Source organism: Prunus persica, chromosome G7, assembly GCF_000346465.2.
Source record: "Prunus persica cultivar Lovell chromosome G7, Prunus_persica_NCBIv2, whole genome shotgun sequence".
Taxonomy (NCBI): Eukaryota; Viridiplantae; Streptophyta; class Magnoliopsida; order Rosales; family Rosaceae; genus Prunus; species Prunus persica.
This window is the reverse complement of record NC_034015.1, coordinates 10,012,597-10,039,492: the sequence shown is the minus strand read 5'-3', so window position 1 is coordinate 10,039,492 and position 26,896 is coordinate 10,012,597. Positions and strand designations below refer to the sequence as shown.

At 38.1% G+C, this 26,896-nt stretch overlaps 4 protein-coding genes across 5 annotated transcripts; 1 reads left to right on the top strand and 3 right to left on the bottom strand.

The window, feature by feature from the left end:
- Nucleotides 220-3,486, bottom strand: LOC18771687 (L10-interacting MYB domain-containing protein). 2 transcript variants are annotated; one of them, XM_020567664.1, is made up of 4 exons: nt 3,169-3,479; nt 1,880-1,956; nt 1,060-1,403; nt 220-973 (listed from the first exon to the last, which is right to left on the bottom strand). In XM_020567664.1, exons 3-4 carry the CDS (start codon nt 1,387-1,389, stop codon nt 386-388), a joined length of 918 nt encoding a protein of 305 aa, XP_020423253.1. In that variant the 5' UTR covers nt 1,390-1,403; nt 1,880-1,956; nt 3,169-3,479; the 3' UTR covers nt 220-385. The 2 variants fall into 2 exon arrangements, with proteins under 2 accessions (XP_020423253.1, XP_020423252.1); XM_020567663.1 differs by lacking the exon at nt 1,880-1,956 and having other exon boundaries at nt 3,169-3,486.
- LOC18769443 (magnesium-chelatase subunit ChlH, chloroplastic) lies at nt 3,860-9,927 on the bottom strand. The gene is made up of 5 exons (XM_020567662.1): nt 8,228-9,927; nt 7,721-7,803; nt 5,420-7,222; nt 4,582-5,058; nt 3,860-4,441 (listed from the first exon to the last, which is right to left on the bottom strand). The coding sequence occupies exons 1-5, from the start codon at nt 9,627-9,629 to the stop codon at nt 4,064-4,066; spliced, it is 4,143 nt and encodes a 1,380-aa protein (XP_020423251.1). The 5' UTR covers nt 9,630-9,927; the 3' UTR covers nt 3,860-4,063.
- LOC18771353 (exosome complex component RRP43) lies at nt 11,197-15,955 on the bottom strand. Its single transcript, XM_007202311.2, has 9 exons — nt 15,872-15,955; nt 15,036-15,234; nt 14,848-14,897; nt 14,688-14,757; nt 14,476-14,581; nt 13,901-13,967; nt 13,312-13,387; nt 12,282-12,568; nt 11,197-11,618 (listed from the first exon to the last, which is right to left on the bottom strand). Exons 2-9 carry the CDS (start codon nt 15,193-15,195, stop codon nt 11,535-11,537), a joined length of 900 nt encoding a protein of 299 aa, XP_007202373.1. The 5' UTR covers nt 15,196-15,234; nt 15,872-15,955; the 3' UTR covers nt 11,197-11,534.
- Nucleotides 16,020-20,370, top strand: LOC18770494 (cytoplasmic tRNA 2-thiolation protein 2). Its single transcript, XM_007204275.2, has 7 exons — nt 16,020-16,446; nt 16,736-17,084; nt 17,175-17,261; nt 17,991-18,112; nt 18,203-18,281; nt 18,797-19,179; nt 19,571-20,370. The coding sequence occupies exons 1-7, from the start codon at nt 16,124-16,126 to the stop codon at nt 19,617-19,619; spliced, it is 1,392 nt and encodes a 463-aa protein (XP_007204337.1). The 5' UTR covers nt 16,020-16,123; the 3' UTR covers nt 19,620-20,370.

The window sequence follows — 26,896 nt, the reverse complement described above, 5'->3', positions numbered from 1 at the left end:
TGAAGTTGCTGAAACAAGAGGTAATTGATAGCTAAGGGGCGTTTGGTATCCTACTCAAGTAGGGAACTCAAAATTTTTGACTTTCTTAAAAACAAAGAATTCTCAAATTCATTTTTTAAGATTCAAAAACATTTTTAGTATACAACTTGAAAATTGTTTCAAAATATTAAAATTTTGAAAACTTGTTTGGTTACAATAATGTTTTTTAAAATTAAGATATTAATAAAAATTATTAAACTTATATTAAACATACTATTTTAACACCCATGCTTTAATACCAAAAATAAATCATCGCCAAGCTCAATTGATCTTCAAGTCCTAAATAATACATATTAATTTAATTCTAAACTAAATAAATTATAAAACTAATTATTCACAATCTCATTCACTTTAGGCTTTTGAGCCACACTCTTCTCCTTGAATCCGACATCTTTACGAACATCCTCCTCCAATCCGAACTAGTAAACTTATCTAAAGCTTTCACATAAGCATCATCATTCACTCCCTCCATGGCCTCCAATATTTCCATACAATCCTCAATGGAGCCCAATTCTTTATATGGAAAGGCCACTTCCTTTTCACTCTTACGCGTAAGCTTTGCCAATGAAACTTCAATCTTGCTATTAAGAGACTTTGCCCAAGCTTCAATGGTTTCATCAATTTTGGTTGATTTAGATGACTTTAACCTTGATGGAAGATCACTCTGGGGAAACAGAGCAGCACGCTTGTTCTTGTTGCTAGTTCCTTCATCTCCCTCACTAAAACCTCTTGAACCACTTTCTGGATTAAGACCTACATGTGCACCATTGGTAAGAAAATCATTTTCTAGCTCTCTTTCAGCATCAGAATCTGGAGGAGAATGAGTAGATGCGCATTGCATTTGTCCAGAGGCAGTGGTGTAGTTGAAAATCAAACCAAGCAAATCATAGTGAGGACATCCTTTGCTACGAAAACGGCTTGCAAACTTGTTTTTCTGTAAAATTAATACAAGATATATTAAAAAGTGCACATATATTGTAGCATACCAAAACAAGACAAATTATACAACAAGATGCATACCTTGAGATAGGATGCCCAAACTTCTTCAGATGCTTGAACGGTGTTCATGTTTGGGTCCCAACCCATCCCGGTATGAGAAATGAGCTTCGTAAACTCACGGTGAATCTTGCGCAATCGGTTATATTTCTGCCTCAATTTGTCACGACTGTATCTCTTCCCAAACTTGTCAAACAACTGCTTTTCTATACCAGCCCACTCAGTCTTATCTAAATTATTGGTTTGCAAGCCTTTTTTTGCCTCTTCATACAGTAGATGAATAAAATGGTCTTCAATGGGCTTTGGCCAATAGGCTTTATCATCAAACTCATTTTCAAGGTCCTTGTTTGACATCTCTCTACTATGTACTAAAACAATGTAAAAAGACAGACATCACAATAAACACATGGCAAGCATAAGACAGCAAAAGCCACCATAGTCCAAGTTTTAAGTTCACAACGCTTTTAGGAGTCAAAATCAAGAGTATTGTTTTCCAAAGTCCAAAACAGAAAACATAGAAATGAACCATTACACTGATAGTCATAAAATTAAAAGAACATCAAGATGAAACTTATACAAAATATTATACCAAAAATGGAAAAGTAAATTCATCACCAATGAAAGGTTGTAACAAACACAACAAGTATGAAGAGTTAGGAGCATTGAATACTTATTAAGGTCTAAGAACACCAAAGTAGACAGATTTACAAATTTACAAAATCATTGCCTCTTATATCCAAGACAAAAATACTCATAAAGGCAGATTTCAGTGCCCACATAAGATGACTCATAATCAAAATTAGAAACAATACAAACACATAAAAGAGAGAGAGAGAGGACTTACTAGGCACACTCAGCAAGTTTTCCAAGTTTTTGATTATCCAATATTGCCAGAATCAACTATTTGTTCTCATCAAGGACCTGCAAAATAAATTAAGAAAAAAGACATTAACATTAGATTTATTTTAACTCCCACATATCACTTATCATCTGAGACATATTGGAACTTCTTCCCTAAAAATTGTCACAAAACCAATTCCTAAGTTTCATATTCAAACTCATTTTTCATTCATTTCAGTGAGATTCCCAAAATGATACTGAAAAGAAAGCAATTCCTATCCAACTAAGGCATATTTACAGAAGCAAATTTCAGTGAGATTTCACAGAAGACAATATGACAGCAAAGAATTAGATGTTGTCTGAGCACACATCATAGAAGCAAATTTTGTGTTTTGTTTATAGGTTACAGTTTAGGTCTTGTCAGCTTGACAGTTTTGAGATCTGGTGTTGATCAATATTTTGGATGCTATGCAGGGATTGAACCTTATTCTCAGGCTAGCTTGGTTGCAAACTGCTCTCCATTCAAGTTTTGGACAAGTGGACTACAGAGTAACTGGGCTGTTTTTAGCAGCCCTAGAAGTCATCAGAAGAGGGATGTACTCAAATCCCAATGATTTTTATTCTTATATCAGTCTACATGTGCAGCCATTGACATGAAACTCAAGTTAGATATACCCTTTTCGTTTAAAGTTCAATAGCTCCAATCTCATGAACAATTTGTTCCAACTGTCCAGGTTAGAGAATGAGCATCTAAAAAATGCAGGAAAGTTTAGAGCAGTTAAAATGTACCTGGCATTAGTTTGACTGATAGTTCAAAAAGAAGGTTCAAGAAACTCATGACAAAGTATAAAGAAGGCAACAAAAAAGGAAATCAAATCAACCTTAAAAAAGATAAATAAGAGGTATCATGTTATCTACCACAATATTTATGGGCAAGTGAGACATTTTAGAAGGGCCAGTTATAGAGAGTGAGGATCATGTGTTGGTAAAAAAGAAGTTCAAAAAATCAACCTTAAAAGACTCCTTCCCACCCTTGAAATGATATTAAGTAAAACCAGCCACATTGGAAAAGACTAGAGACCAGTCTTCAAAGGGAATGTTTCAAAGCTATGTGCCTACCTCATCACAAAGGCAACGTATCAAAAAATTAGAGGTATCATTCCAAAACCCTTTATCTGTTAGTTTAGGTTACACACAAGAATTCATATAAATCAATCAAATCGAAAACATAACTCAAATGAAAATTAATCCCCAATCTTCAGTACCAATGTCAAAAAAAGAACTAAAAATTACCCGATTGCAGATATCGGAGATGGAGAGCACCCCAGCTCATGGTGTGTGACGTTGAGACTTTACGGAGTCTCAGAGACGAGAGGAGGCCGCGAGAGCAGTCCCCTGATGCCCAGCACTAAAAGTTACTGATGAGAGAGAGGTAGAGAGAGGGACGAAGAGAGAGAGGGAGCAAGAGAGCTTCAAGCTTCTGCCATGGAGGCTTGAAGCTGAGACCAGGAGAAAAAAATTCTAAAAAAACAGCTATTTTCAAATTACTTTTCGGTGTTTTTGAGTTATTTTTAGGTTTGGGTTTTCAAAAATGGGCCTATTTTTTGGACTTTAAACTCAAATTCTGTTTTTGAATTTAAAAAGTTGGATTCAAATATAATACCAAACAAACCCTAATTTTTTAATATAAAAAAACAAAACAGAGATGTAAATTTCAAATGGGGAAATGAGTAAGAATGAGCATTTTCATTCCATAAGTTTCATTCTCTGTCATCAGATTAAGAACCTGAAGGTATTTCATTCCATAAGGATTTCTTTTAGATTTATCTCTTAACACTATTTCTGGCATTCTAACCTTTTTTCTGCTTTGAAATTCCCATCAATTTCAACTATAATGATGATGTTGTTGAGAATGTTTATAAAAGAAGTTGTGAACTGAATACACATATATATATATATATATATATATATTTATAGGACTTAAAAGTCTGCAAAATAACAGTACAGATACATATCCCTTAAAATGAATTGAACTACATAGGGGGAACTGGTTAAGAATTCACATTAGACATTTCCTAAAGGCTTTGCCGAGCTGGAAAAAGGGAAGGGGGGAGAGGAGCTCAAGTAAATCATAGTGTTACTGATATTTGAACATTAATTTACAGTGTTCTCAACATTGAGTTTGAGTTTACCGATCGATTCCCTCGATCTTGTCTTCAACTTCTGAGTACAACTCCTTCAACTTCTCAATATTCTGCTCATCAGTGTCCCAGTAACCGCGTCCATTGGCCTCCAGGAATGTCTGTACCAGCTTCCTGAAGGAGTTTGGATTTGTTTTCATCAGCCTATTCAACATCTCCTCATCTTGAATGAAAGTTGAGTTGGCCTCTTCATACACCCAGTTGTCAACTTGGCCGGAAGTTGCACTCCACCCAACTGTGTTAGTAAGCCTTTTCTCAATTTCACGAACACCCTCGTATCCACTGGATAACATTCCTTCATACCACTTAGGGTTCAACAACTTGGTCCTTGCATCAAGACGCACGGTCTCAGAGAGTGTGCGAACCTGCATTGCAAGATCAGCTTCTTGTTAATTGGGAATTTATTTATTTAGTTTATTCAGAGCTTCTGCAATATAAACAATAACATGACACTCCATTCTGAATTTAGTATTGAAATAATAGTACAGTGTGTATCAATGCTCACCTGGGCATTAGCTGTGGTGGTGTCAGCAATGTAAGCACTTGGTTTCTTTCCATCCTTCCTTAGGTTTTGCACCAGATTGGTTGGATCCGAGTCAAAGTAGTGGCTTACATCAGTAAGTGAGATCTCTGATGAGTCAAGGTTTTGGAATGTCGCATCAGCTGTGCTCAGAGCCATCTCAAAAACTTTTCTATTCTCAGCCATGCCTGTACCAGGGGCATCAGAATCAAAAGCAAAAGATTTTCGGCTTAGATACATGTCTTGCAGCTGCTTCTCATCATTCCACGAGGAGTTCTCCACAGCAAGGTTAATGTTGGAGGAATAGGATCCTGAAGCATTGGAGAAGATCCGAGTTGCAGCTTCACGAACCCCAATCCCAAGGGTTTCTGCTTGTTCCAGTGCATGCTTCCTGACAAAGTTTTGCTCAACTGGCTCATCTAGTTCAGCTACCATCTTCACTGCCCGGTCAAGCAGATTCATCTGCAGACAATAAAATTACCATGAAGAAATTGTTAGTAACTAGTTAATACAATTGTCAGTGCCGCATTATTGATGCTACTCCATGAAACAGCAATATGCATTTGCGGAATATTTATTTTTCATCAAATAGAGATCTTATGTCACAGTTCGTCAAGCATAGTCAAAGCATTATGTATTTGAAATGAACCAAAACCATGAGGACTGCCAACCTCTTATTACCATAGAAATTCAAAGCCTCTATTACGATATACCTTAAGTCACATAAATAACTAGACAGTGATCCTACCATATAATGTGGGTTGAATTCTTATGTTGCTAACATGTATCCAAAATAAATGGGAAGCATAGAAAAGAACAATACCTGATTGATAAAGAGGTCTCTGAAAACTCCAGAGCAGTTGACAACAACATCAATCCTGGGTCTTCCAAGCTCTTCAAGACTTACTATTTCTACCCGGTTGACTCGTCCAAAAGCATCAGCAACTGGCATTACACCCACCATCCACAAAACCTGAGCCAAGGACTCACCATAAGTCTTAATATTATCTGTACCCCACAAAACAAGTGCTATCGTCTCAGGATACTTCCCCCCATTATCAATCTTCTGCCTCTCTATCAACCTCTCCACCACAATTTTTGCACTCTGCATTGCTGCTGTTGTTGGTATAGATTGTGGATCAAGTGCATGAATATTCTTTCCTGTTGGCAACACTTTCGGGTTTCTAATTGGGTCACCACCAGGACCTGGCTCTACATATTTGCCCTCCAATGCTTGTTTCAAACTCCCTATCTCATTGTCAGCCACAATCAGCTTCAAGCATTCTCCCAAAAACATAAACAATGTTCTAAGTTTGTCCCTGTCAGCCCTATAAAACTTCGTGTTTGACAAGTACTGAACCCAAGGTTCATTTATACCAAACCCAAGGATTGAGCTCAGTTTATCTTTTACATCAACTACTTGACCCTTCTCATTGGTTGTACGCTCCACAAATGCAGAAATTGCTCCACGTGATGTGTCAGTTATTTGCTTAAGAAGCTCTACATCCTTCAATATCCCTTTATCACTCCCTCTATAAATGTCCTCTATGTCTCTTCCAGCAGTCTCAGCTAATATATCTGGGAGGGAAGTAATCCCTTCTTCTGGACGGTTCAGTGCAGCAATGTTAACAAGAGTTGCAACTGCTTCCATGGCTGTCGGAGGCTCACCAATGACATGAAGCCCACAAGGCAATAGACGGGACTCAATCTCCATGATTTTGTTATACACCTTTCCAACCACAAGATCTCGTTCTTTTGCTGAGATTTCCAGCCCTTCCTCGGGTAGTTCTACGTCCTTATCAAGATTACATTGCTTAGCTGTGCTGATTATTGAGCTAACAATCTGTGACCCACGGCCTGTGTCTTTAAGAGATTGATAGGAGGAGATAAGCTCACTTAATTGCTTAAGGCCTTTGTAAAGCCCAGCATTTTCTGCAGGAGGAGTCAGATAGCTGATGGTGTTGGCATAGCTCCGACGCTTGGCTATGGTAGCTTCAGATGGGTTATTAGCAGCATAGTAATAGACATTGGGGATGTTCCCAATCAGACTGTCTGGGAAACAGGCATCACTCATTCCCACCTGTTTTCCAGGCATGAATTCCAGTGAACCGTGAGTACCAAAATGTAGTACAGCATCGGCTTGGAAAATCTTTTCAACAAATGAATAATATGCTGCAAAGCCGTGATGTGGGCTAGCTGATTTGGAGAACAGTAGCCTCATTGGATCACCCTCGTAGCCAAATGTGGGCTGAACTCCGATGAAGACATTTCCGTACTGTTTCCCATATACTAAGAGATTCTCTCCATCAGAGTTCAGGTTCCCAGGAGGTTTTCCCCAGTTTTCCTCCAATGCAGTAGCATATGGAGTTAGACTTTGATATTCACGGACCCCCATTTTGTAAGCAACGTTCAGATTTGGGCTGCTGAATTGAGCCTCTTTGTCATGAATTACATCTTCGATCAAAGCTTCTGAAGTCTCTGGAAGGTTCTCCACATTGTAACCATCTCTTTTGAGTTCTTGCAGAACCGCGAAGATGGAGGAAAAAACATTCAGATAGGCAGCTGTTCCAACATTTCCTTTGTCTGGAGGGAAACTGAACACTGTAATCGCTAGCTTCTTCTCAGCCTGCATCAGTTCATGTACTTGTCATAATGAGATCAGAAAAACTATACCAAATTTATTCAGTGAATAACCATAGAACAAGGACATCATGCCAAAGACAAACATTCTGTTAGTATGAAAAATGGAAGACCCTTTTTGCCATCAGAATCAATCCAAATTAGCACTCCTGCATGCACTACCAGCCAAAGTAAAAGATACCTTGATCTTTGTTATTCTATCTAAGATTCTAAGCAATGACTGAAGCATGAGACTGATGGGCCTATTCAAACCGTCTTGGTCATCATTATTAAGAATATATATACCTCTTAAGCAACGACTAAAGCAAAGCATGAAACTCAGGGCATATTAAAGTTTGCATGTTTATAAAAATTCTTGATACGACCCCTCAGAATCAATCATTACCAGATAACAGGCAGAGAAGTTCTTTTTAGTTTCTTATCATGTGTTTGGAAGCAACTTTAGGTTTAGGAGGAAATAAAAAAGGACCCAAAAAGTAAATACCTTTGCCTTCCTTTTCAATTCACCCCATCTGATTGCCCTGGTGCAAAGCTGTTCTACCCTCTTGTGAAGAGCATGTGATTTCCCTGCAATCACATTACAATATTCAGCAACCCTTAATAAATCTTGACTGCTAGGCTTCACACAAGGAGGAAGATCGAGACAACCAGAACGGAGAAAGAAAGTGGAAGCTAGTAGGAGTATAACTGTCTAAGCAATAAAGTCAGTACATAGTTTTGGTTCACTAATTCAGTTCAAGCACTTGAAGATCATCTGTTTTTGAAATCATTCGGTTGAGCTAAATGGAAGGCAGAATAGGGCTACGGGCCTTGAGAGAGGTGGGAATTTGGATAATCTGTTTGGTTAGCATTATTGAATCATTTTCCATTGATTTCCAAAATACAAAAAAGCTTTTATCTTTCCAGCTTTCTTCTTAGTAGTCATTCCGAAGTACTAACTGAAGACTAGTTATAAATTATAGGCATGATAAAAGAATAAAGCTTTACCAACCTGTTCTAGGATCCCGGCCTGCGAAAACAATGGGCTCCATGCCTCCATCCAGCTCTGGGAGAGCCACTTGCAATGCTACCTGAATTGGGTGCAGCCCCAAAGTGCTATTTAACCACTCCTCAGTTGTCTGGAATACCAAAGGCAATGCGACAATGTATGGAACGTCAAGCTTCATCAGAGCCTCAACAGCCCGTGGATGATCCTGTCTAGCTGGCCCCCCAACAAGAGCAAAACCAGTAAGAGATATTGCAGAATGGATAAACGGTTTCTTAGTAACTGGATCAATCAGAAACCTCTCAACTGGCCCTGAAAAGTCAAGCCCACCAGCAAAAATTGGTATCACCTTAGCCCCTCTTGCCTCCAATTCCATGATCACAGCCACATAGTGACTTTCATCCCCAGTAACAATGTGACTCCTCTGCAAAATCAACCCGACTACTGGTGCATTCGGGCTCTTAAGCTTCTCATTAGCATCCTTCCTAGTTCCATACCAATTCAAGTACTCCTTCACATCATCATACATACAAGGGGCTAAAGGGTGCCAAATTCCACTATCCAAGAACAGAACTGGGTCTGAATATGGAATCTTTTCGCCTTTCAGAGCAGGAACATAAGACCCAGATATCATTTTCAAGAAATTCTGCAAGTTATCTGGTGACCCACCAAGCCAAAACTGCAAACTGAGAATATAAAGTCTAGCATCCTGAGCTTTATCACTAGGCAAGTATTTCAACACCTTAGGCAAGGTCCTCACAAGCTTGAGCATACTGTCAGCAAAGCCAGCAGACTGCTTCTTCCTCTTGAAAAGTTGGAAAAATGGGCTCTTGGATTGCCCAAGCTGGGACATGCTGAAAGAACCCAACTTGTTGAGCCTCATCACTTCAGGCATTGAAGGAAACACCAAAACTGCATCAAGCCTGTCCCTTTCTTTCTCCACTGCATCCCTCACCTTCACAGCAAGCTCCTCAACAAAAATCAAAGACCCAATGAAGATGTTGGCGTCCTCAAGGTCTTGGCAGAACATTTTATACGTTTCTGCATCACGAAGCTCTTCAACTAAGTAACCCACAACTTCAAAAGAAGCATACTTGCTGTTGCTGTTCAAAGCCTGCACTGCTGCAGTGAGTGATGATTGGTACTGTGCTTCCAAGACCACATAGACAATTTTCACAGTTGGGAGGCCTTGCTTATTTTCTGGCACAATACGCCGGACCTCCTGAGTGGTTTGGGTGAAAAGGCCATTGCCCATTGCACATTTCACTTTGAGGGAGGACTTTAAGCTGCTCTGGTTGACTTTTTTGGGGAGAAATGAGTGAAGAAAGTATTGCTTTCTGGAGAGCGAAGAAAGCTGGTCTGCTTTTGTGTGGGGTAAGGTGAAGGGTGAAGATACTAAAGAAGCCATTGTTAATCAGCCTCTGTATCTCACCACCAGAACCTCCTCTGTTTCAAAATTGAGGGGTGGAAAAATGAGAGAGAGAGAGAGAGAGAGAGAGAGAGAGAGAGAGAGAGAGAGAGAAGCAGAGCTCTCTCTGTGATTGTGTTTTGTGCCTGAGCTTGAGTTTCAGGTCTTATTCTTTCTTTTTCTTTGGGGTTTTGAAGATTGTTGTTTTATAGTTTGTGTGGAGAACAGAGGGAAGAAGAGCACACTTGGAACCAGTGACCCTGAAACAGTTGGTTTTCATGGCCAGTGGTGGAAGTTGGGGACACGTGGCTTGATGGGTAGTCAATGAATTATGAGTGAAGTTATTTCTGAGGTTGAGTTTCATTTTGGTATAGTTTTGAAAGAGCTGAGGGCAGAGAATCAAGAAGTGGGCAATGAGAGTGTAGTTATCTAATCTGTTTTGGTCATTCTGATGGAGTTTGCTGCATTCTGATTGGTTGGAATGGATTTCCAAAAGTACCATGAAGAGCTTGAGAGCAAAGTGTGGATGATGAGAGAGAAAAAAGAGGAAGATATTCCCTTCCTTGTTTCCTTTGCTTGAACGAAGCACAAGCATTATTTTGCACAATCGGCGTGTAAAAAATCTGTCTATTCAATTTTGTCTCTTTGTAAAAAGGAGGTGATAATTTTTCTGTGACAACCATGGGACCAAGTATCTCACCCATGTCCATGTCATTTCTGGTATACTTTCTTGATGCAGTTAAAGCATAAACTGAAGATTGAAGACAGAAAGTTCACAGTAAAATGCAAGCCCGCTTATCAAAATTAACTGCACAAGACAAGACAATGATACATTAAGGTCCTTTATCTTTCAAAAAACATTCTGGTAGAAAAAATATATATATTTTAAGAAATTAAACCTACTTTAACATTCATTCATATTTTTTTAGTAAAACCATGAGCTTTGTTTGCTTTTGGAAGGAAGAATAAGGAATGACAATGCAAGCAACAATAACCTATTAAATAGTTTGACCTAGAGTAAAAAGTTGTATTCATCTTACATGATCTATCAAAATTTTGAGTAGAAGCTTCAGCTTCATGATTGTAAATCGTTGGGTTTAATTTTCATCCAGTTTTGCTTACTGTGATTCCAATCTCCATAACCCGTACATTAAGTGACAATGATTGCACCTATGGTTTGCCTCCACATCTTTAACTTGAAGCCACATATTCTTGGGTCGGGGACACCAATTCCTCCTCTACTTTTCATCTTTCAAAAGTTACTTTGGGTAAAAAAGACAACAAAAACTTGTTTTTATTTTTTTCCCCTTCCTTGTGACTAAAGAAACACACCAATAGGGTCTAACCCAGTGGAAAATGACATTGACTTGCATACCAGTAGTTTCAACTTCGAATCTTTGTAACACTTTAACAGTGTGTGAGAAAATCTCCTCCTTCCTAACTTTGACTAAAGAAGAAACATGTTACATTAGCGATGAAAACAGCATCAATCTTACATCCAGGCAGGCAGCACCATCAATACACATTAACCTTCATACATCCTTTTTGAAAGAGGCAAGACAAGACAAGTACAACCTTAGTTCTAGATTCTAACCAATCTGCAATGCGTGTAGTGAGTAATGAGTATCACACGGCAAGCTTTGCAACGGGATGCTTTGCCCATGCTGAAAGTAGCTCAAGGCATCAAAATTTCAAGAAACCAGAATTCTCACATCTGCTAATTGCTCTAAAAATGTGAAAAATGAACAAAAAAGCAGAGCAGTTCCACATATAAAAAGAAGAAGAAAAAGACTAGTATTTCTAACTTTCAGAAACCTCCAGCGCAACAACTTTCAACACAAAACAAGGATATAGAACCAAGATGTAAACCAATAACACAATCTCCTTAGGAGATGAAGGACAAAACTAATCAACCTCCATACTGGAGGTGACTTCATCTAAGATCGTTTGAAGCTCCCTCGCTCTTTGCCTAGTCAGTGCAACACAATCCTGCACCACAGAGAGCCTTCCTGTTAAGTATCTGAATCATGACTTCATTGGTACTTTTCTTAGGCCACAGTTTTGTTCTTATTAACATATTTTGGTGAAGTAATTCTTGATTGAAAAAAAAACGTATTCAACAAAATATGTAGGATAAAACATGCAGTTTATCTAAACCGCTCCACTAGCATCTTTCTGTGTTTGCAAACTGGAACAATTATGTAAAACAAATAAATAATAACTCACCCAGATAGTTTGATCATAATTTAGCAAGAGAGCATTTCTTATAAGTTTCAAGCCTTCGAAAGTTAAAGCTTTTCCCTACAAAGCTCCGGTATTTAAAAGGTTGTCTAAATGTTACCAAGTTTTAGATTATTGTTTCAAACTAAAAATGGATTGGAACTTTACACTCTTTTCCTCTTCTATTTTTTCTATCGAGGCACATAATTGATGTCAAAAACAGTTTTAAAACCTTAGTCCTGGATGTAATATGAACATGAAAACCAGCATCCAATATAGTGATATGCATTTTCCTCTTTACTTTCAGTTATCATGGTTGAGCAGATAGACTGCAGGAACAAACTATGGAATTTGTAGTTTTAATCTCCTACCACGTGTAATTTGCAGGGTACCGTCAAAATAATAACTTGAGGGTGAAAACTAAGAATTGACCTGGATAGCTGATGTATAGGCAAGAACAGGTCCACCTGGCTTGTAAAGAGACACAAGTTGACCAGATGAATCCAAAACCACAGTTACAAGAGTTTCCATTACAGACTCTTCCTCTGCGGTAGGGTCAGCCAAGATGTAATTCTTATGAAGCAAGCATGTTAATGAAAATGGAATACTGCTTAATGTGAGTTTCCTCTTCCCTTTATTGACTGGCTCCTTTCCTCCATGATCTCCAGACAAAACCACTACTTTCCCATCATCATTCATAGAAACTACAGGAATCTGCACTGCAAGGCATGAAAGTTATATGACCAGAACGATGCTGAACAACACAGTTAGCGTTCAATTACAATTCTAAGCATGACTTACAGTTCTTTAAAAAAAACTAAATTAAACTTCTTTTTCTAGCATACAAAGGGAGTACAATCCTTTTAACAGCAAAATAAATGTCAAAATGGAATTGTAAATATTAGAGAAACATAGATTTAATCTATGTTCTAAAATCAAACAGAAGTAGGGGCACAATTTTTACTGTACAGTACTATAGATGCCAAAATAAAACTTGAATTAATTATAGGATGACCCAAAATGCTCTTCAAGTTCGATTTACTCTACAAATCAATTATATTTTTTTTTATATATTTAAAATAGCATGGAAAATGTTTTGTTTCTATATTTCATATTGAGCAAGAAAAGATTTGCCAATCCACACAGAGAGAGAATTTAAAACAGGCATTTATGAATAAACATAAGCTTCAATGGGACTTGATTAATTTCCAGATTTATTTCTCAAATGCATATCTTTCCTTCTTTCCTTCATTTATACACATATTTAGGTTGGTATAAAAGCTGATATTTTGAATAATATACTGGCTCTAAGTGCATAACGGTGGGGTAGGTTGGACTTTGGGCAACTATGGTAATTCCATATGTTGTATTCGCGGTACCAGAACTTTACATAGCCAACTCTTTAAACAGGGACAGAACGACAGTACAGGATACCACATGACGGGATGGCTGTAACACTTACAGTGAGAAAAGGCAGCAACTGCTGACAGCAAAGCAGCATCAAAAAGAGCACCATCAGCATCCAAACAATATATGTCCTGCAGTAGACAAATCAGACATTACTTCATAATATCATAACATACTTATATATATCAATATGTATAGGGAGCTTCTTAAGAGGGATCCCTTTTCACTATTCACCAAAAAGGATCCCAGGTGGGTGCAACCATCAATGCAATCCGATAATCCAGACCGTTTTATGACCTCATTTAAGGATAATCTTTATATTAAAAAAACACCGAAATTGGAAATCATTTAGTCACAAAAAATTGACAAACACAAAGTTTCCAATATAACAACAAATATCTATGATGACAATGATGATCAAATGGTTAAACAATTTCCGACTTTGCTGATTTTTTGCAGGGATTATTCTTAAATTGGGATCTATAAACTAGACTGTTTGGATCATTGAACCACATTGTGTAGTCCCCCAATAATGAGACCCCTCTTTACTATTCACCAAAAGCGATCCCTGTGAAAAAAACACACTAAAAAAGATTGCCATAGGCACGGACACCTATGAATTTTCCAAGTTTCCAAGTAATTACCAGGTAGGCCATCCAAGCAGCCTTTCTGCTGATCAAGGATAACTCCTTCAAATTAATCATGCCACAACTGCAACAACCAAGATAACTGGTAATTTCCCAAACTGAAAACATCAAATGAAGCATCAACTTTAAATAGGGCAAAGCCAACTTTGATGAGAGTTTTCACCATACAAAGATATCGACACCAACATAAAACGCTTCTGGGTTCAAATACAGAAACCAATATAACTAAAGCCAGTGTCCACCAAAAAGATAAGTGGAAAAGTTGATTTCTGAGTACAAGTTTCCTTTCAAAATGTTAGTTGGGATCCTCACGAGTAGAGCAACTTTAGTAGGATGAGTTGTTTTATAAGTGTATGGGCTCAAGTGAATGCTATTATGTACTACAGCATAATAGATAAGACAGCTGAACTGTTAATAAACAAAAAAGTCCAACAAACAATAAGAATTGGAACACAGCCAAACCATCTATGATATACTAATGTGGACAGAACTAACAAAACTGACAAATTCAACTAAAGAAACTTCATGTAGAACTGAGAAACAAAGAAAAACAAGATAGACATTTGACTTGCCTTGAAATAGTGTCAGATAACTGCTTCGACACCACAGGTGCTGCCTCAGCTGGCCTGCCAGGCCTAACAGTTGGGGAGCAAATTGGAGGCATGTGGAAATCAATTGCTGAAAATAGAAAAATTCGAAGTGTGTACAGCCAGTTAAATAAAAGAGAACAAGATCATATAGTTGAAAGAAGCAACAGAAATTTATCAAGTAGTGCAAGTCAAACCTATGCAACCCTCATCCGGTGATTCTTTTGAAGGGGTCATGACCTCCATTTTTATAGCAGCCAACATTCTCTAAACCCAAAAAAACCTCATCAGTTATAAGACCATATATCTCTTTTATGCGTGTAAAAGACACATGGTTAAATAGAGATAAGCAATTACAGTTGAACCAATCTTTACTAATGCTGAGCCATCAGCAGATGCAACAGCCCCTACATAAAAACGAAAAAAGGTTCAGGTTACATGCCTAAATAAAGTTAAAATTCATAGTTGCATAAACAAAGTTAAAACTAAATAAATGAAGAATGGTGAATTCCATATTATTGATTCTAGTTCAGGCTTTAGCTAACCAAGGGCTGAAGAAGTCTCTCTAGCTTCAGCCAGTGACCTGCCATCAGGTCGTGTAGATTTAACAAGATGAGTCTCAAAAAAACGAAGAGGAAACAGGCGTCTGAAAGCATCCACGTCCATTTCTGACAGCACATCCCCAGAAGCATCTGGCAACACCATGCTCTTCTCTTGTTTAGCTTTCTAACGATGTGTCTTGCTCTACAAAGTAAAGATGCATCTTTCAACATAAAACGAAATCAACAGTTCAACCACAAAGATATGAATTGCATTTCAATATACAGCGACTACTGCTTATCCATACAAACTTTAGTTTGAGATTTAAGAGACGCCTGCATTAACAACCATATTGGATACAAGAATGTTTACCACAACACTAAACTTCAGGATTGAATATTAAGGGGGAGAAGAAAGGACTAAAATTGATAATCCCTTTTTTTCTATTTCATAAAAAGGAGAAAAACCCAGCAATGCAAAACTAGTTGCAAGCTTCCAGCTCGTAAATAATACCTTGCCTCCGCACCCCTAGTGACGAATTTGGGAGACGGGCTATTTTTTTTTTCCAAGGGGAAGAAAGAACACAGAAACCACACACCAGCGCTTATTCACAGTCATTGATTGTTTTCATTAATTTCCAGTAGAACAAAAGCAATGATTTTAGAAAAGACGGCAAACCCAAAAAACGTTTCCTTTCCTAACAACCCACGAAAAAAATTAGAGGAAAAAAACAGGAAAACAGAAATAAAAGCTTCAATGTGGTGGCCCATGTGTTTCTCTGCTTGAATTGAAGTATGAGATATTCAGAAAACAAAGAGAGAGACAGGCAGTATGATCATACCTGTTGAAGCTTCGAAGTTGGGAAAGAGAGAGAGACTGAGAAACAGAAAATAAACAAAAAGGGTGTGGGCGGGTCAAATAAATGGGTTAGGTTTTATAGGACCATGCTCGTTTGAGGTACGGGCTTTTATGACCCACACCTGCCATGACCCGTTATCTTTGTCTTTTGTGTCTCCCAAGTTAAAAAATTCTTAGAACAAAAACCCTACTAAGTTCTCGAGCTCAGCTGAGGGAGAGAGAGGGAGAAATAAGCATGGCGTGCAGTGCTTCAGCTTGCCAGTCAAATTGCTACAAAACCCAGCAGGAAGAAGAAGCTGTTAAAGCCAACAACAATACCAATTCATTTGCTGCTAATATTAGCAGCAGCAACAACAACAGCAACAGTGGTTTGTGTCTGAAGTGCAAGGCCAACCAACCTATCTCTTCCAATAGCGACGGTGGTGACGATGCACGCTTTTGCATCGATTGCTTCCGCGGCAATCTCTTCGGGAAGTTCAGGTTCGCTGTGACCTCCAACGCCATGATTGCTCCTACCGATAATGTCCTCGTTGCCTTCTCTGGTGGCCCTTCTTCCAGGTCCGTCTCTCGATCACTCTTGGATGTTCATTTGATTCGATTTTAATCACAAATTGTGCGTCATGTAGTAAGAGAACGAAGAAATTTGATCAATTTATAGATTCCCTCTTTCTGAAATGAGTCGAATTCTATGTATGTGTAATGAATTTTGTGCATAAGGTGGATTATAGAATGTTAGAAAGTGCCTTTCCGCAATTTAAAAGATATATACTGAAACGTTGTTGTATGTAAATTTCAGACTTAAGATTTTTTGAAATACGTAAAAAAAAAAATGTTATTTTGGTTTCAGGGTTGCCTTGCAGTTTGTACATGAGATGCATAGTAAAGCGCAGAAGAATTTCGATGCATGTAGGGATAGATCGTTGCCAGTTTTCGGTGTTGGAGTTGCATTTGTTGATGAAAGTTCTGTTTACTCTGCCCCCTCTAATGAAACCGACAAAGTAATTGGAGACGTTAGATTGATAGTGGAAAATCTAGCCCCGCCATCAAAGGAGTTGTATATTGTACCTATTGAAAGTGTCTACTCTTCAGATTCTGGTGATGGAAGGGAGAGATTAAAGAAGTTACTGGATGCTGTTGGTGATGCAACTGGGAGAGAAGATCTCTTATTACATCTACGCATGTTGGCCTTGCAAAAGGTTCAGATCTTGATATATATATTTCAAGTCAAAACATACAATTAAGGGCAGCAAAATTAATTTATGCAGAATGTTCTGTTTATGGTGCAGGTTGCCTCTCAAAATGGATACAACAGACTTCTACTGGGGTCATGCGTATCGAGGATTGCCTGCCATGTTATTTCAGCCACTGTCAAGGTTTTTTTTTAGTGTCTTAAGTTGAATGCTCATTTCCCTGAAGATAAAACTGCTTACTGTCTCTAGTGAATGTATTAGATTCTTTTACTAATTCATGATATTTGTAATGAATGTTGTGGATTATAATATTCATTGCCTTGACTGCATTTGATTTGAGAGATAGTTTTGTCCCCAAGAAAATGGCTTTTAAACCGATAATGACTGGTAATCCTGTACATGGATCAATGAGATACTTGGCTAATTACTGGTATTTGGTTACATTAATCCTTTTCACAGGAATCTAGGTTTTGCTTCATGCAATTGTGTTACATACATTTGCGACTCTGTCTTGTGGAATATCAGTTGCACTTAACACTCTAGAAAGGTGTTGTTTATGTCGAGATTATTTCATCTTCTCTGATGTCGAAGCTGTAAACTGATTTCTCCTCTTCATTCAAACAATATTTATGAGTAACTCTCAGTTATTATCAAAGAACCTAGAAAAATATCATCTCAGATAATAGATGTTGTGACAGGAATGTAGCAATGTGCTCCTTTATATGATACCTTTTTTCCATGGAAACCAACTTTCCACTATTGCATTTGGTTCAAATTTTAGTCTGAATTCTGTAGGAAGGTCACATGATTTGTGGAATGAAAGACCATTGGTATCAATGGTGTCTTTTCTCAAATTTATGTTGAAGCTCGAAAGGCATTTTGATATATCTTATTTGTACTTGATTTTAACAGGGCCAAGGATATTCGTTACCAGCCGATGTACAGTATGTTGATGCAAGGTGGGAGATCCCAGTTGTGCTTCCCCTTCGCGATTGTCTTGCCAAAGAGCTGACCATGCTTTGCCGCCTTGATGGGTTTGTAATTTATGCCATTTTGGTTTAGCTTCATAGAGAATTTTGTTTTCCTTACTGAATTGTGTCTGATCTCTCATCTTGCGAGGGCAGTCTAAAAACTGTGGAGTTGATAAGAAGTCCTTGCACTGGCATAAATGGCTTGGTCTCATCATTTGTGACACTTTTGCAGGTACAAAGTGGGCCCAGTTTCTCTTATCATTTATGACTGATCGAAAATATTTGTTAGAGAGCAGCCTTGGAGATCAGATTTTACTGAGAATAACTTCACTAGTAAAGTTAAGTATGCACTTGAAGAGCCATTATTGCTTTGTTCTTCAACAAGATGGGAGGGTACACAATTAAGGGTTAATGATTGTTTAGCTAATTGGAGTCTTATGTGGATTCAATTTTAAAAAAACATCACCAAAAGTTGATAAGGTAAGTTTTAAATGTTAAAATTGTGCAACGTTTGAAAACAATGTGCTTTTTGCATAAATGTGGTCTTACGGCAAAAGTAAATTTTCCTTTAGTTAGAAACACATATGCTAATTAGAGGCAGTAGTTTTACCTTGAAGTTTCTTTCAAATAGAACTTGAGAACAAAAGCATGTATCAATACCATTCTTACTCCACAAGTAATTCCCTTTGGTTAAATACACATTTAAAGAACTTGCTGGGCAAGTCAAATTGAACTTTTGTTTTCCAGGAAGAAAATCCTTCTCGAGAGTGCACAATTATGAGAACAGCTGGAAAGCTTATCCCATTTCATTTCAACAAAATTGAAGAGATTGATGACTCTAATGTTCTTTTGGCAACTCGAAGGCGTCAGAAGAGATATAACCTTAAACCTAATGAATCTTTTTCCTCCGAGTCGTTCTGCTTTATCTGCAATAGCCCACTCAGCAGATCTGACTTGCTAAGTTTGAAGAACCTGGAGAGTCACAAAACAAGTTCTGTTTGCTGTTCAAGCTGCCAGTTCCAAATACTTCCCCAAGACCCCTCATCAGTAAATGAGTTGTACACTCTTTTACCTGAGCAACTGTTTGCCCGAGCAAAGCATGACAACCTTGACCATTGCAGTGCCATCAGGTGAAATACTACACTTATTAATCATGCATGATGTTTACCTGCTGGCTTCGATTTTCAAAATTCCTTAGAAGCTATGAAGAAACCTTGTTCTTGCTGTGGGTTTAATTAAGCACATGCACTTGATGTGTTAAACTCAAAATGACGAAAACCATAGGACAACTAGATGAACTTAAAAGTTGATTGTCTTTGTCATTTTGTGCCACAAAACTTCAAACCGAAATTTCAAGATTATCAGAAACTTATGGAATTGGCATTCTCTAGAGGATGCCAATGACCTCTTTTGGTATCCTTTGTGTAGCTAGAGAGAGAGAGAGAGAGAGAGAGAGAGAGAGAGAGAGAGAGCTACAATCATAACTCAGCCTTTTCCCTATTGCTTTATGTTTTCTTTCAGGGAACAAATACAAGATTGCTTGCTTTCAGAAGGTGAAGATGAAACTTGAGTCGGCTCACCCATGCTTGGGATCTCAATTATTGAAGCTAGTAATTGGCAATATTTCAATTTAGTCCTTCAGATTGTTTCTAAAGGATGGTGTTAGGATTATGGACCGCTAGTGGACTTGCGATGCCAACAGCTAATCAGTAAAACAGCATGCAATCAATTTCTGGTCTTTGGACGACATCCTGCTGTCCTAATTGTCTAACATGGTTTCGAAATAGCGATCATTGATTTCTGTCTTGGTGGTGGTATTTATGTTGTGTATCAGAAGTTGCAAAGTCAAACTTGGTTCAGTGAAATTCTACCTGGCTTGAAAATTATTAGATTGTTTCCGCTTGATGTGCAGAAAATTCAATACTCTGCTTTATTCTAGCATGATATGCATGAGAAGAAATTGTGAGTAAATTGTGTTGAGCAATGAGTGCAAGTCGAATGGCTGCTATGATAGTGGTAGGATTCTCCAATTCTTATGAACAGTCTAGTTATCACTGGTCCGTAAGTTGTTTGTGCTAATGTATTTGGCAAGTGGCCCAAGTCATTGTACGCAAGTAGTTAGGGCTACCTGGCAGCTTCTAGGGCTTTTGTTTACCTTGTGGGGGGCAATGTTCGCTATGAGTAGCCCTTCCTCAGTGGAGGCACTCATTCTCGTTGCGAAATTCTATAGTGAGGGTGTCATATATGGACTCTTCGTGTAGACATTCATATTAGTCACATGATTATTTTATTAAACTTAAATGAAGTTACTATTTAGAGAACGACTCCATTCTTGTTTCCTTGTTTTTATTTTAAATTATCAAAAAGCTACAAATATCAATTCAAAAATTCAATAGAATGGGGTACGGCTGCTCTGGTAAAGAAAACAAATTAAATTGTCTCTTTTGTCTACAAGGTAGACGGGTAGAAAGTGAAACTAGGTTTTCTATAATTAAGCTTCTATGGTAACTGAATATAGACTAGTTTCTACGTTCTACCTTTTTGAAAATCACGATAGGATCTGTTTTCATTCTTTTCCCAGTTAAATTGTGATCTATCTTTGTTTTTAGTATAAGCGATGTTCTAAACTGGTGGAGAGGGGGTTTCTCACACACAAAACTAAGATGTCATAGAAGTTCGAACTTGATATATCTGGCCTGCAAATCAATGCCTTTTTACACTGGGTCCTGTTGGCCACATTGTGATCTATCTTAATCTTTATTAATTAGTTGGAAGTTAACAAATCCAAATAAAAACAAGACACGTGGACCAATATTAATGAGACAACTGGATCGATGACAATCAGCAAAGAAATAGGCAATGTACACTGGACCAATGACAATCAGCAAAGAAATAAGCAATGTAATGTCGTCATTAATTTACTCGAATGACATTAACATAAAACAAGACAACTGCCTCTAATATTTAGAAACTAAGAGCAAGTCCAGCAGAGGAGGTGGACTCGGGCTGGGGGGGTTTGGGCAAAAAAAGGAGGTCCAGCAGTGAAGAAGCAGCCTGGGCAAGCGTGGGGTCCACCAGACTAGGCAGGCCCGAAGGCGATTTCGGCCCGAGTTCGGGCCCGAGGGCGATGACGTCATTGCTGACGCCAGGCTGGCGTTAGCCCTCCGGAATTCGAAGCACGCGCCAACGTTAAAAAAAATTCGAATTCACCGCTACAGTAGCCGCCAACAGCTACTTGACACGTGGCAGCCTCTGGTCACTCCGATTCGAATTTTTTCTTCAATCCAACGGCAGCCAATTTTTCTGCAATAAAAAATTGAAAAAAAATATAATTTTTTTTATAAAAAATATACACAAAAATTACTGAATTTTTTGTGTATAAATACCAACCAATACTCTTCACTTTTAACACCAAATCCTCATATATTTTCTTCTCCTTCTACTATTGTTCACTTTCTCCTCAAAATTTATTCACTTTCTATTCAATATTTTTTCACTTTGAAGTTGTATTTTTTTTTCTATCATAATATGGGTTCTTCTAATGAAAATGGAGGGGCATGGAGCATGATGGAAGATGTTAGCTTGTGTGAGGCTTGGGTCCAAGTTAGTCATTGTCCCGTAACGGGCAATGAGATGAAATTTTCTCATATGTGGAAAAAAATTCATCAAGCATTTTGTGAAAGGGCAATTGGTTCTACACGTACAGAAATGACATTATCCAGTAGGTGAAAAGTTCTTAATAAAGAGTTGGCGAAATGGAGAAATGCCTTAGCAAAAGCGATGGACAAGCATCGAAGCGGAAAAAACCTTAGCAGTGAGGTAAATTATTTGTCATTTTCCTTCTATTAATTTCTATGTCATATTAATTTTTATTTAAATGTTTCTTGCAATTTATATATTTTGTTAATATGTCTCTAGTTTTTTTTTATACATGTTGCATTTTTTTTAAATTTATTGAATTTGCATTAGTTTTTTTTTACATGTTGCATTGCCAATATTTTTTAAAGTTTCTTGCATTTTCATTAATTTTTTTTATAGATTATGCAAGCTCAAATGTGGTTTGGTGCTACGGGGCAAGGGAAAAAAAGTTTCAACCATACCCATTGTTGGGAGGTGGTGAAGACTTGTAAGAGATTCCAAATTATTCCAACCAGTCCGACGGTAGTCTTGAACGAGACTCCACTTCATGAGACGCGGGCATCGGATTCACCTATGAATTCCCCAATGAGTCAAGACTCACCCATTGAAAAGGAGCCAAGGCCTATTGGGAGAAAGGCGGCGAAGGCGAATAGAGGGAGTAATTCTAGCAAGAATGCATCTAAATTTTTGGAGGAACTTTCAAAGCACCAAGCCATGAGAATTGAAATGGACTTGAAACAACAAGAGCATGATATGGCTATTCAAGTCGAATATGCAAAAGAAAGGGAGTATGTACGCAAAGAAAGGGAGTATGTACGCGAACAAAACATTGAAAAAAAAGATCGGGAAACCATGGCCATGGATACAAGCCATATGTCCCCTGAAACAAAACAATTTTGGAAGCTAGAACGAAGGGATGTTATGAGACGAAGACTTTTTCGTGACGATGGACCTAGCAACACGGATTGGTTAAATGATGGAAACCATTAAAACAGTTTGTTTGCCTTTCATGTCTTAGTTTACTTGCCTTTGATTTCATTGTATTTTTTGTTTTGTTTAATTCATGTATTTTATTTTATTAGTTGTATTGCTTTTCTTTTAGTCAATAAAGAAAATATTCAACAAAAATCCTTTTTATTCAAAACATTCCATACATAAAAAACAAACCACAACCAAAGTATAAAAAATAAACAACCCACAACCAAAGCATAAAAAATAAACAACCCACATTCCATACATAAAAAACAAACCACAACCAAAGCATAAAAAATAAACAACCCACAACCAAAGCATAAAAAATAAACAACCTACAACCAAAGCATAAAAAATAAACAACCCACAACCAAAGCACAAAAAATAAACAACATACAACATAAACATAATAAATTAAAAACAACTTCTTCACTTCACTTCATTCACCTTCATTTTCTTCATTGCCTTTCACCGCCCATAAATACTCCATCAAGTCAACTTGACGGTGTTCATGAATATACGACGATTACATCTCCGTGTAGCGATCAATCATAAGGGGCATGAAACTACCGTCTCTAACCAACGGTTCATGCTGCACTGGTTCTCCATTTGGCCCCACTGGTTTTTCATAAATTCGTGTTAGGGCCGTATCCATGGGATTTGGTTCATACACATCATCAGCATCGTAATCATATTCATCTTCCACAATCATGTTATGGAGGATGATACAAGTCATCATTATACTCCTAAGCACCTCCTCGTCAAATAGACATGCCGCGCCCCTGATAATAGCCCACCGAGCTTGAAGGATACCAAAGCACCTCTCAACATCTTTTCTGTACCCCTCTTGATAGCGAGCAAAAATTTTTTGCTTATGGGATCGGGGATGTGGAATTGTTTTCAAAAATGTTGTCCACCTCGGGGAGATGCCATCAGCTAGATAATACCCGTTCTGGTAGATGGTATTGTTAATTTCATATGTGATATTTGGGGCTTCACCTCTCAAAACATCATTGAACACCGGGGATTGACCTAGGACATTCAAATCGTTTTGAGATCCGGCAACTCTGAAGAAGGCGTGCCAAACCCATGTATCAAAACCAGCAACTGCTTCCAGGATGATACTTTTCTGCCCTTTTCTATTTCAGTAGTCCCCTTGCCAAGCAGTTGGACAATTTTTCCACTGCCAGTGCATGCAGTCAATGCTACCAATCATGCCAGGAAATCCTCGAGACTCAGCTTTTTGGAGAAGCCTTTGCAGGTCCCTGGGCGTAGGTTTGCGGAGGTAGTCTCTAGTGTACAGAGTTTCCACTGCATCACAAAATCGCACCAAGCTCTCCAAAACAGTGGACTTCCCCATCCGAGCAATCTCATCCACCTGATCAGCAGATGACCCATACGCCAACATTCGTATCACAGTTGTGAACTTCTGCTGTGGAAGAAGTCCCAAATTTCCAGCACAATTTCTCTTTTGAACAAAATATTCATCATAATTGCAAATATCATGCATGATTTTATTGAACAAATGGGGTTGCATTCTATATCTCCCTCGAAAATGAACATCAGAGTACAGAGATTGTGGGATAAAATAATCTTCCATAAGATTCTTACCCCGAGAATGTCTATGTCTGTCCATATTTGGGCGACGGCCTTCTCGTGAACCAAGGCGACCCTGGTTTTCTTCCTCCAGCAAAGCAACTGCTATGCCAAGTTGCTCATCTAGTTCTCTTTGCGCCCTTTTGCTTGTAGCTCGTCTACGCATTCTTTCTCTAGTTTCTCGCTCTTGCCTCTCCAAAACCTCTTCCATGTCTGCCATTGAGAATGGCGAATGAAATCTAAAATTTGAGAAATGGAAGTGTAGAGAAGAACTGGTGTGGGAGGTATGAGCTGAACCTCTGATTTTATAGAAAAATGTACACAGATAGATATGACACGCGGCGCAATCTTAGAGGGTGAAAATCTTATCTGAAATTTGAAATTCAAATGAAATTTCAAATTTCAAATTTATATGAAATTTGAATTTCGAAATGTATCTTAAATTTGACATTTTGAATTTATCTGAAATTTGAATTTTGAAATGTATCTGAAATTTGAAACCGAAAATCTTATCCGATATGAATAGTATTGACACGTAGGAACCCAAAAATCTTATCCGAAAATATTATCACAAAGTTGTAAAAAAAACAAAAAAATGAATAGTATTTGCCATGGCAAGCCCCAACTGCTGGAAACACATTTTGCTAGAGGGGGCTAGGGCAGCCACTATTCACGTGAATAGTGGCTGCCCTAGGGCTCATCTTGCCATGGCAAGGGGCAACTGGTGGAAATGCTCTAACATATGGACACTACTTTCCTCCTTTCTGTAAATTACAGTTTGACACATGCAAAAGTAATTTATTAAAAACACAAAAAGAAAAATATATGCACACATGCCAAACTTTTATTTGCAGGAAAGTAGGAGTTCCTACTTTCAGGGAAGAATGCAAGTATTTTCCCTAACATATTGAAATTATGGGCTTTAAACTATTTGGAGGCCACAACAACCTCTAGCCTAAACATAGTTATGTCTTTGACCATAGTGTCATATGGTGTTAGTAATTCACTCATGTTGTAACACATAGATTAATAATGCTATATGACACAATTACTATTTATGCAACTTATTTTTCAACCTATAAGAACATACAATTTTTCCCCACTTATTTTTCCAACATATTGACGCATGATATATGATGACAAGACCCGACCCAAATTCTGCTTTGGAATACGAGCCGGACCCTGTGCGTGTCCGACACCTGACGGATGTCGGGCACGAATGACCTAATTGCCCTTCTATACAAAGCACGATAAAATAACAAGGTTGACTTCTACCGAAACATCGGCAGAGTCTCCCTTGTAACTAGGTCAATACCAAAACATTTACACCTGCCAAACAAGTATATATATATATATATATACAACCAACTGCCAGCATACGTATATATACATTCCAACAGTTCAATTCTAAGTCTAGGGCAAAACATCAGAGCGACTACTGAGAATTTACAAAGGAGTCAATCCTTTTACAAAACAAAAGTCCTACATCAGAAAGGAAAGTGCGGACGGTGGAAAACGGCCCGGTGGTGGATCCCTGTGCATGCCTACTACCTGGGGGCGCAAAACATTAAAAAGGGTGAGTGGACCCAAAAACAAAGTTTAGAAAATAGCATATAAACATACTAACCCCACTGTAAAAACAGTTATACAAACTAAATTATTCTCTTTATTTCTGAAATCAATGCACGTATATAATTATACATGTATATAAGCCAATCATACTCATGGTCAATATTAATTTCTTAAGGCACTGAAAACAGGTTAAAACTACCACCTAGGTGTACCCTTTACTTCCGTCAATTCCTAATATCCGTCAATTCCTTGCATCACCATGGGTGATACGTACTCCCAGGTCTCAGTGACACAAGGTCAGTCCAAGCCGCAACTCGTAGGATTCAGGAGACCGTAGCCCACCTGATCCGCATTACTCGCTCCACACGAGTTCGAGTACCAAAGAACTCGTGGGGCAACTGTCAAACATGCTGACTAAACCAAAGACAACCAATACAATCTGAAGGCAACATGTAATCTGAAGGCAACTTATTTACCATAGGCAACATTTGTATATCTGGGTATAAGGTGGTTTAGGAAAATATAAAGTTTCTGAAGAAAATCTGCTGAATAACTGAATTCCTATAAACTCTAAAACTCTGCTACCATTTATATGATAATCTGATAATTAACTAGAATTTCTTTTCCTGTATCCTTTAAAGGATATGTCACTCGGCAGCATGCAGAACAAAATATTTAAAAGCATATAAAAGCTTGTAAAACACTAATCTTTTAATAAAACTTATTCAAGATCAATAACTATAACTGAACTGCTTAAATTCATTTATAAAAACAAAGAGTCCACTCACTGGTAGTCCGTGCTCGCTGGAACTCTTGAAGGTCCCTCATGCGGGTCAACTGGTGCCCGGGTGCCTGATTCAATGACCATAATATTCTATTAATACAATATAGTATTAATTTAAAACCCTGACCCCCGGCTCCTAGAAGTACGTGCGTCAGATTAAAGTTGTTCCTATGCCTATAAAAGTTTTTCTTCCACTTGGAATAGTTCAGCAGTATCTTAGGACTCAAAAAGCGCTAAAGTCCCAAAAAGTCAACTCGGGACCCCATGGGTCCATGACCTCGCAA

Coding starts and splice junctions, on each gene's coding strand:
- LOC18771687 (XM_020567663.1), bottom strand. CDS start 3,208: ATGAGCTGGGGTGCTCTCCATCTCCGATATCTGCAATCGG. Junction 1,404..3,168: donor TCTCCGATATCTGCAATCGG/GTAATTTTTAGT, acceptor ACATTGTTTTAG/TACATAGTAGAGAGATGTCA. Junction 974..1,059: donor TTTGGGCATCCTATCTCAAG/GTATGCATCTTG, acceptor TTAATTTTACAG/AAAAACAAGTTTGCAAGCCG.
- LOC18769443 (XM_020567662.1), bottom strand. CDS start 9,629: ATGGCTTCTTTAGTATCTTCACCCTTCACCTTACCCCACACAAAAGCA. Junction 7,804..8,227: donor AGGCCGGGATCCTAGAACAG/GTTGGTAAAGCT, acceptor ATGTGATTGCAG/GGAAATCACATGCTCTTCAC. Junction 4,442..4,581: donor CCACCACAGCTAATGCCCAG/GTGAGCATTGAT, acceptor CTTGCAATGCAG/GTTCGCACACTCTCTGAGAC.
- LOC18771353 (XM_007202311.2), bottom strand. CDS start 15,195: ATGGTGTTGCCAGATGCTTCTGGGGATGTGCTGTCAGAAATGGACGTG. Junction 14,898..15,035: donor AGAGACTTCTTCAGCCCTTG/GTTAGCTAAAGC, acceptor GTTTTTATGTAG/GGGCTGTTGCATCTGCTGAT. Junction 13,388..13,900: donor CTGCTTGGATGGCCTACCTG/GTAATTACTTGG, acceptor TGTCTACTGCAG/GACATATATTGTTTGGATGC.
- LOC18770494 (XM_007204275.2), top strand. CDS start 16,124: ATGGCGTGCAGTGCTTCAGCTTGCCAGTCAAATTGCTACAAAACCCAG. Junction 17,085..17,174: donor GCATGTTGGCCTTGCAAAAG/GTTCAGATCTTG, acceptor TTTATGGTGCAG/GTTGCCTCTCAAAATGGATA. Junction 19,180..19,570: donor GACCATTGCAGTGCCATCAG/GTGAAATACTAC, acceptor GTTTTCTTTCAG/GGAACAAATACAAGATTGCT.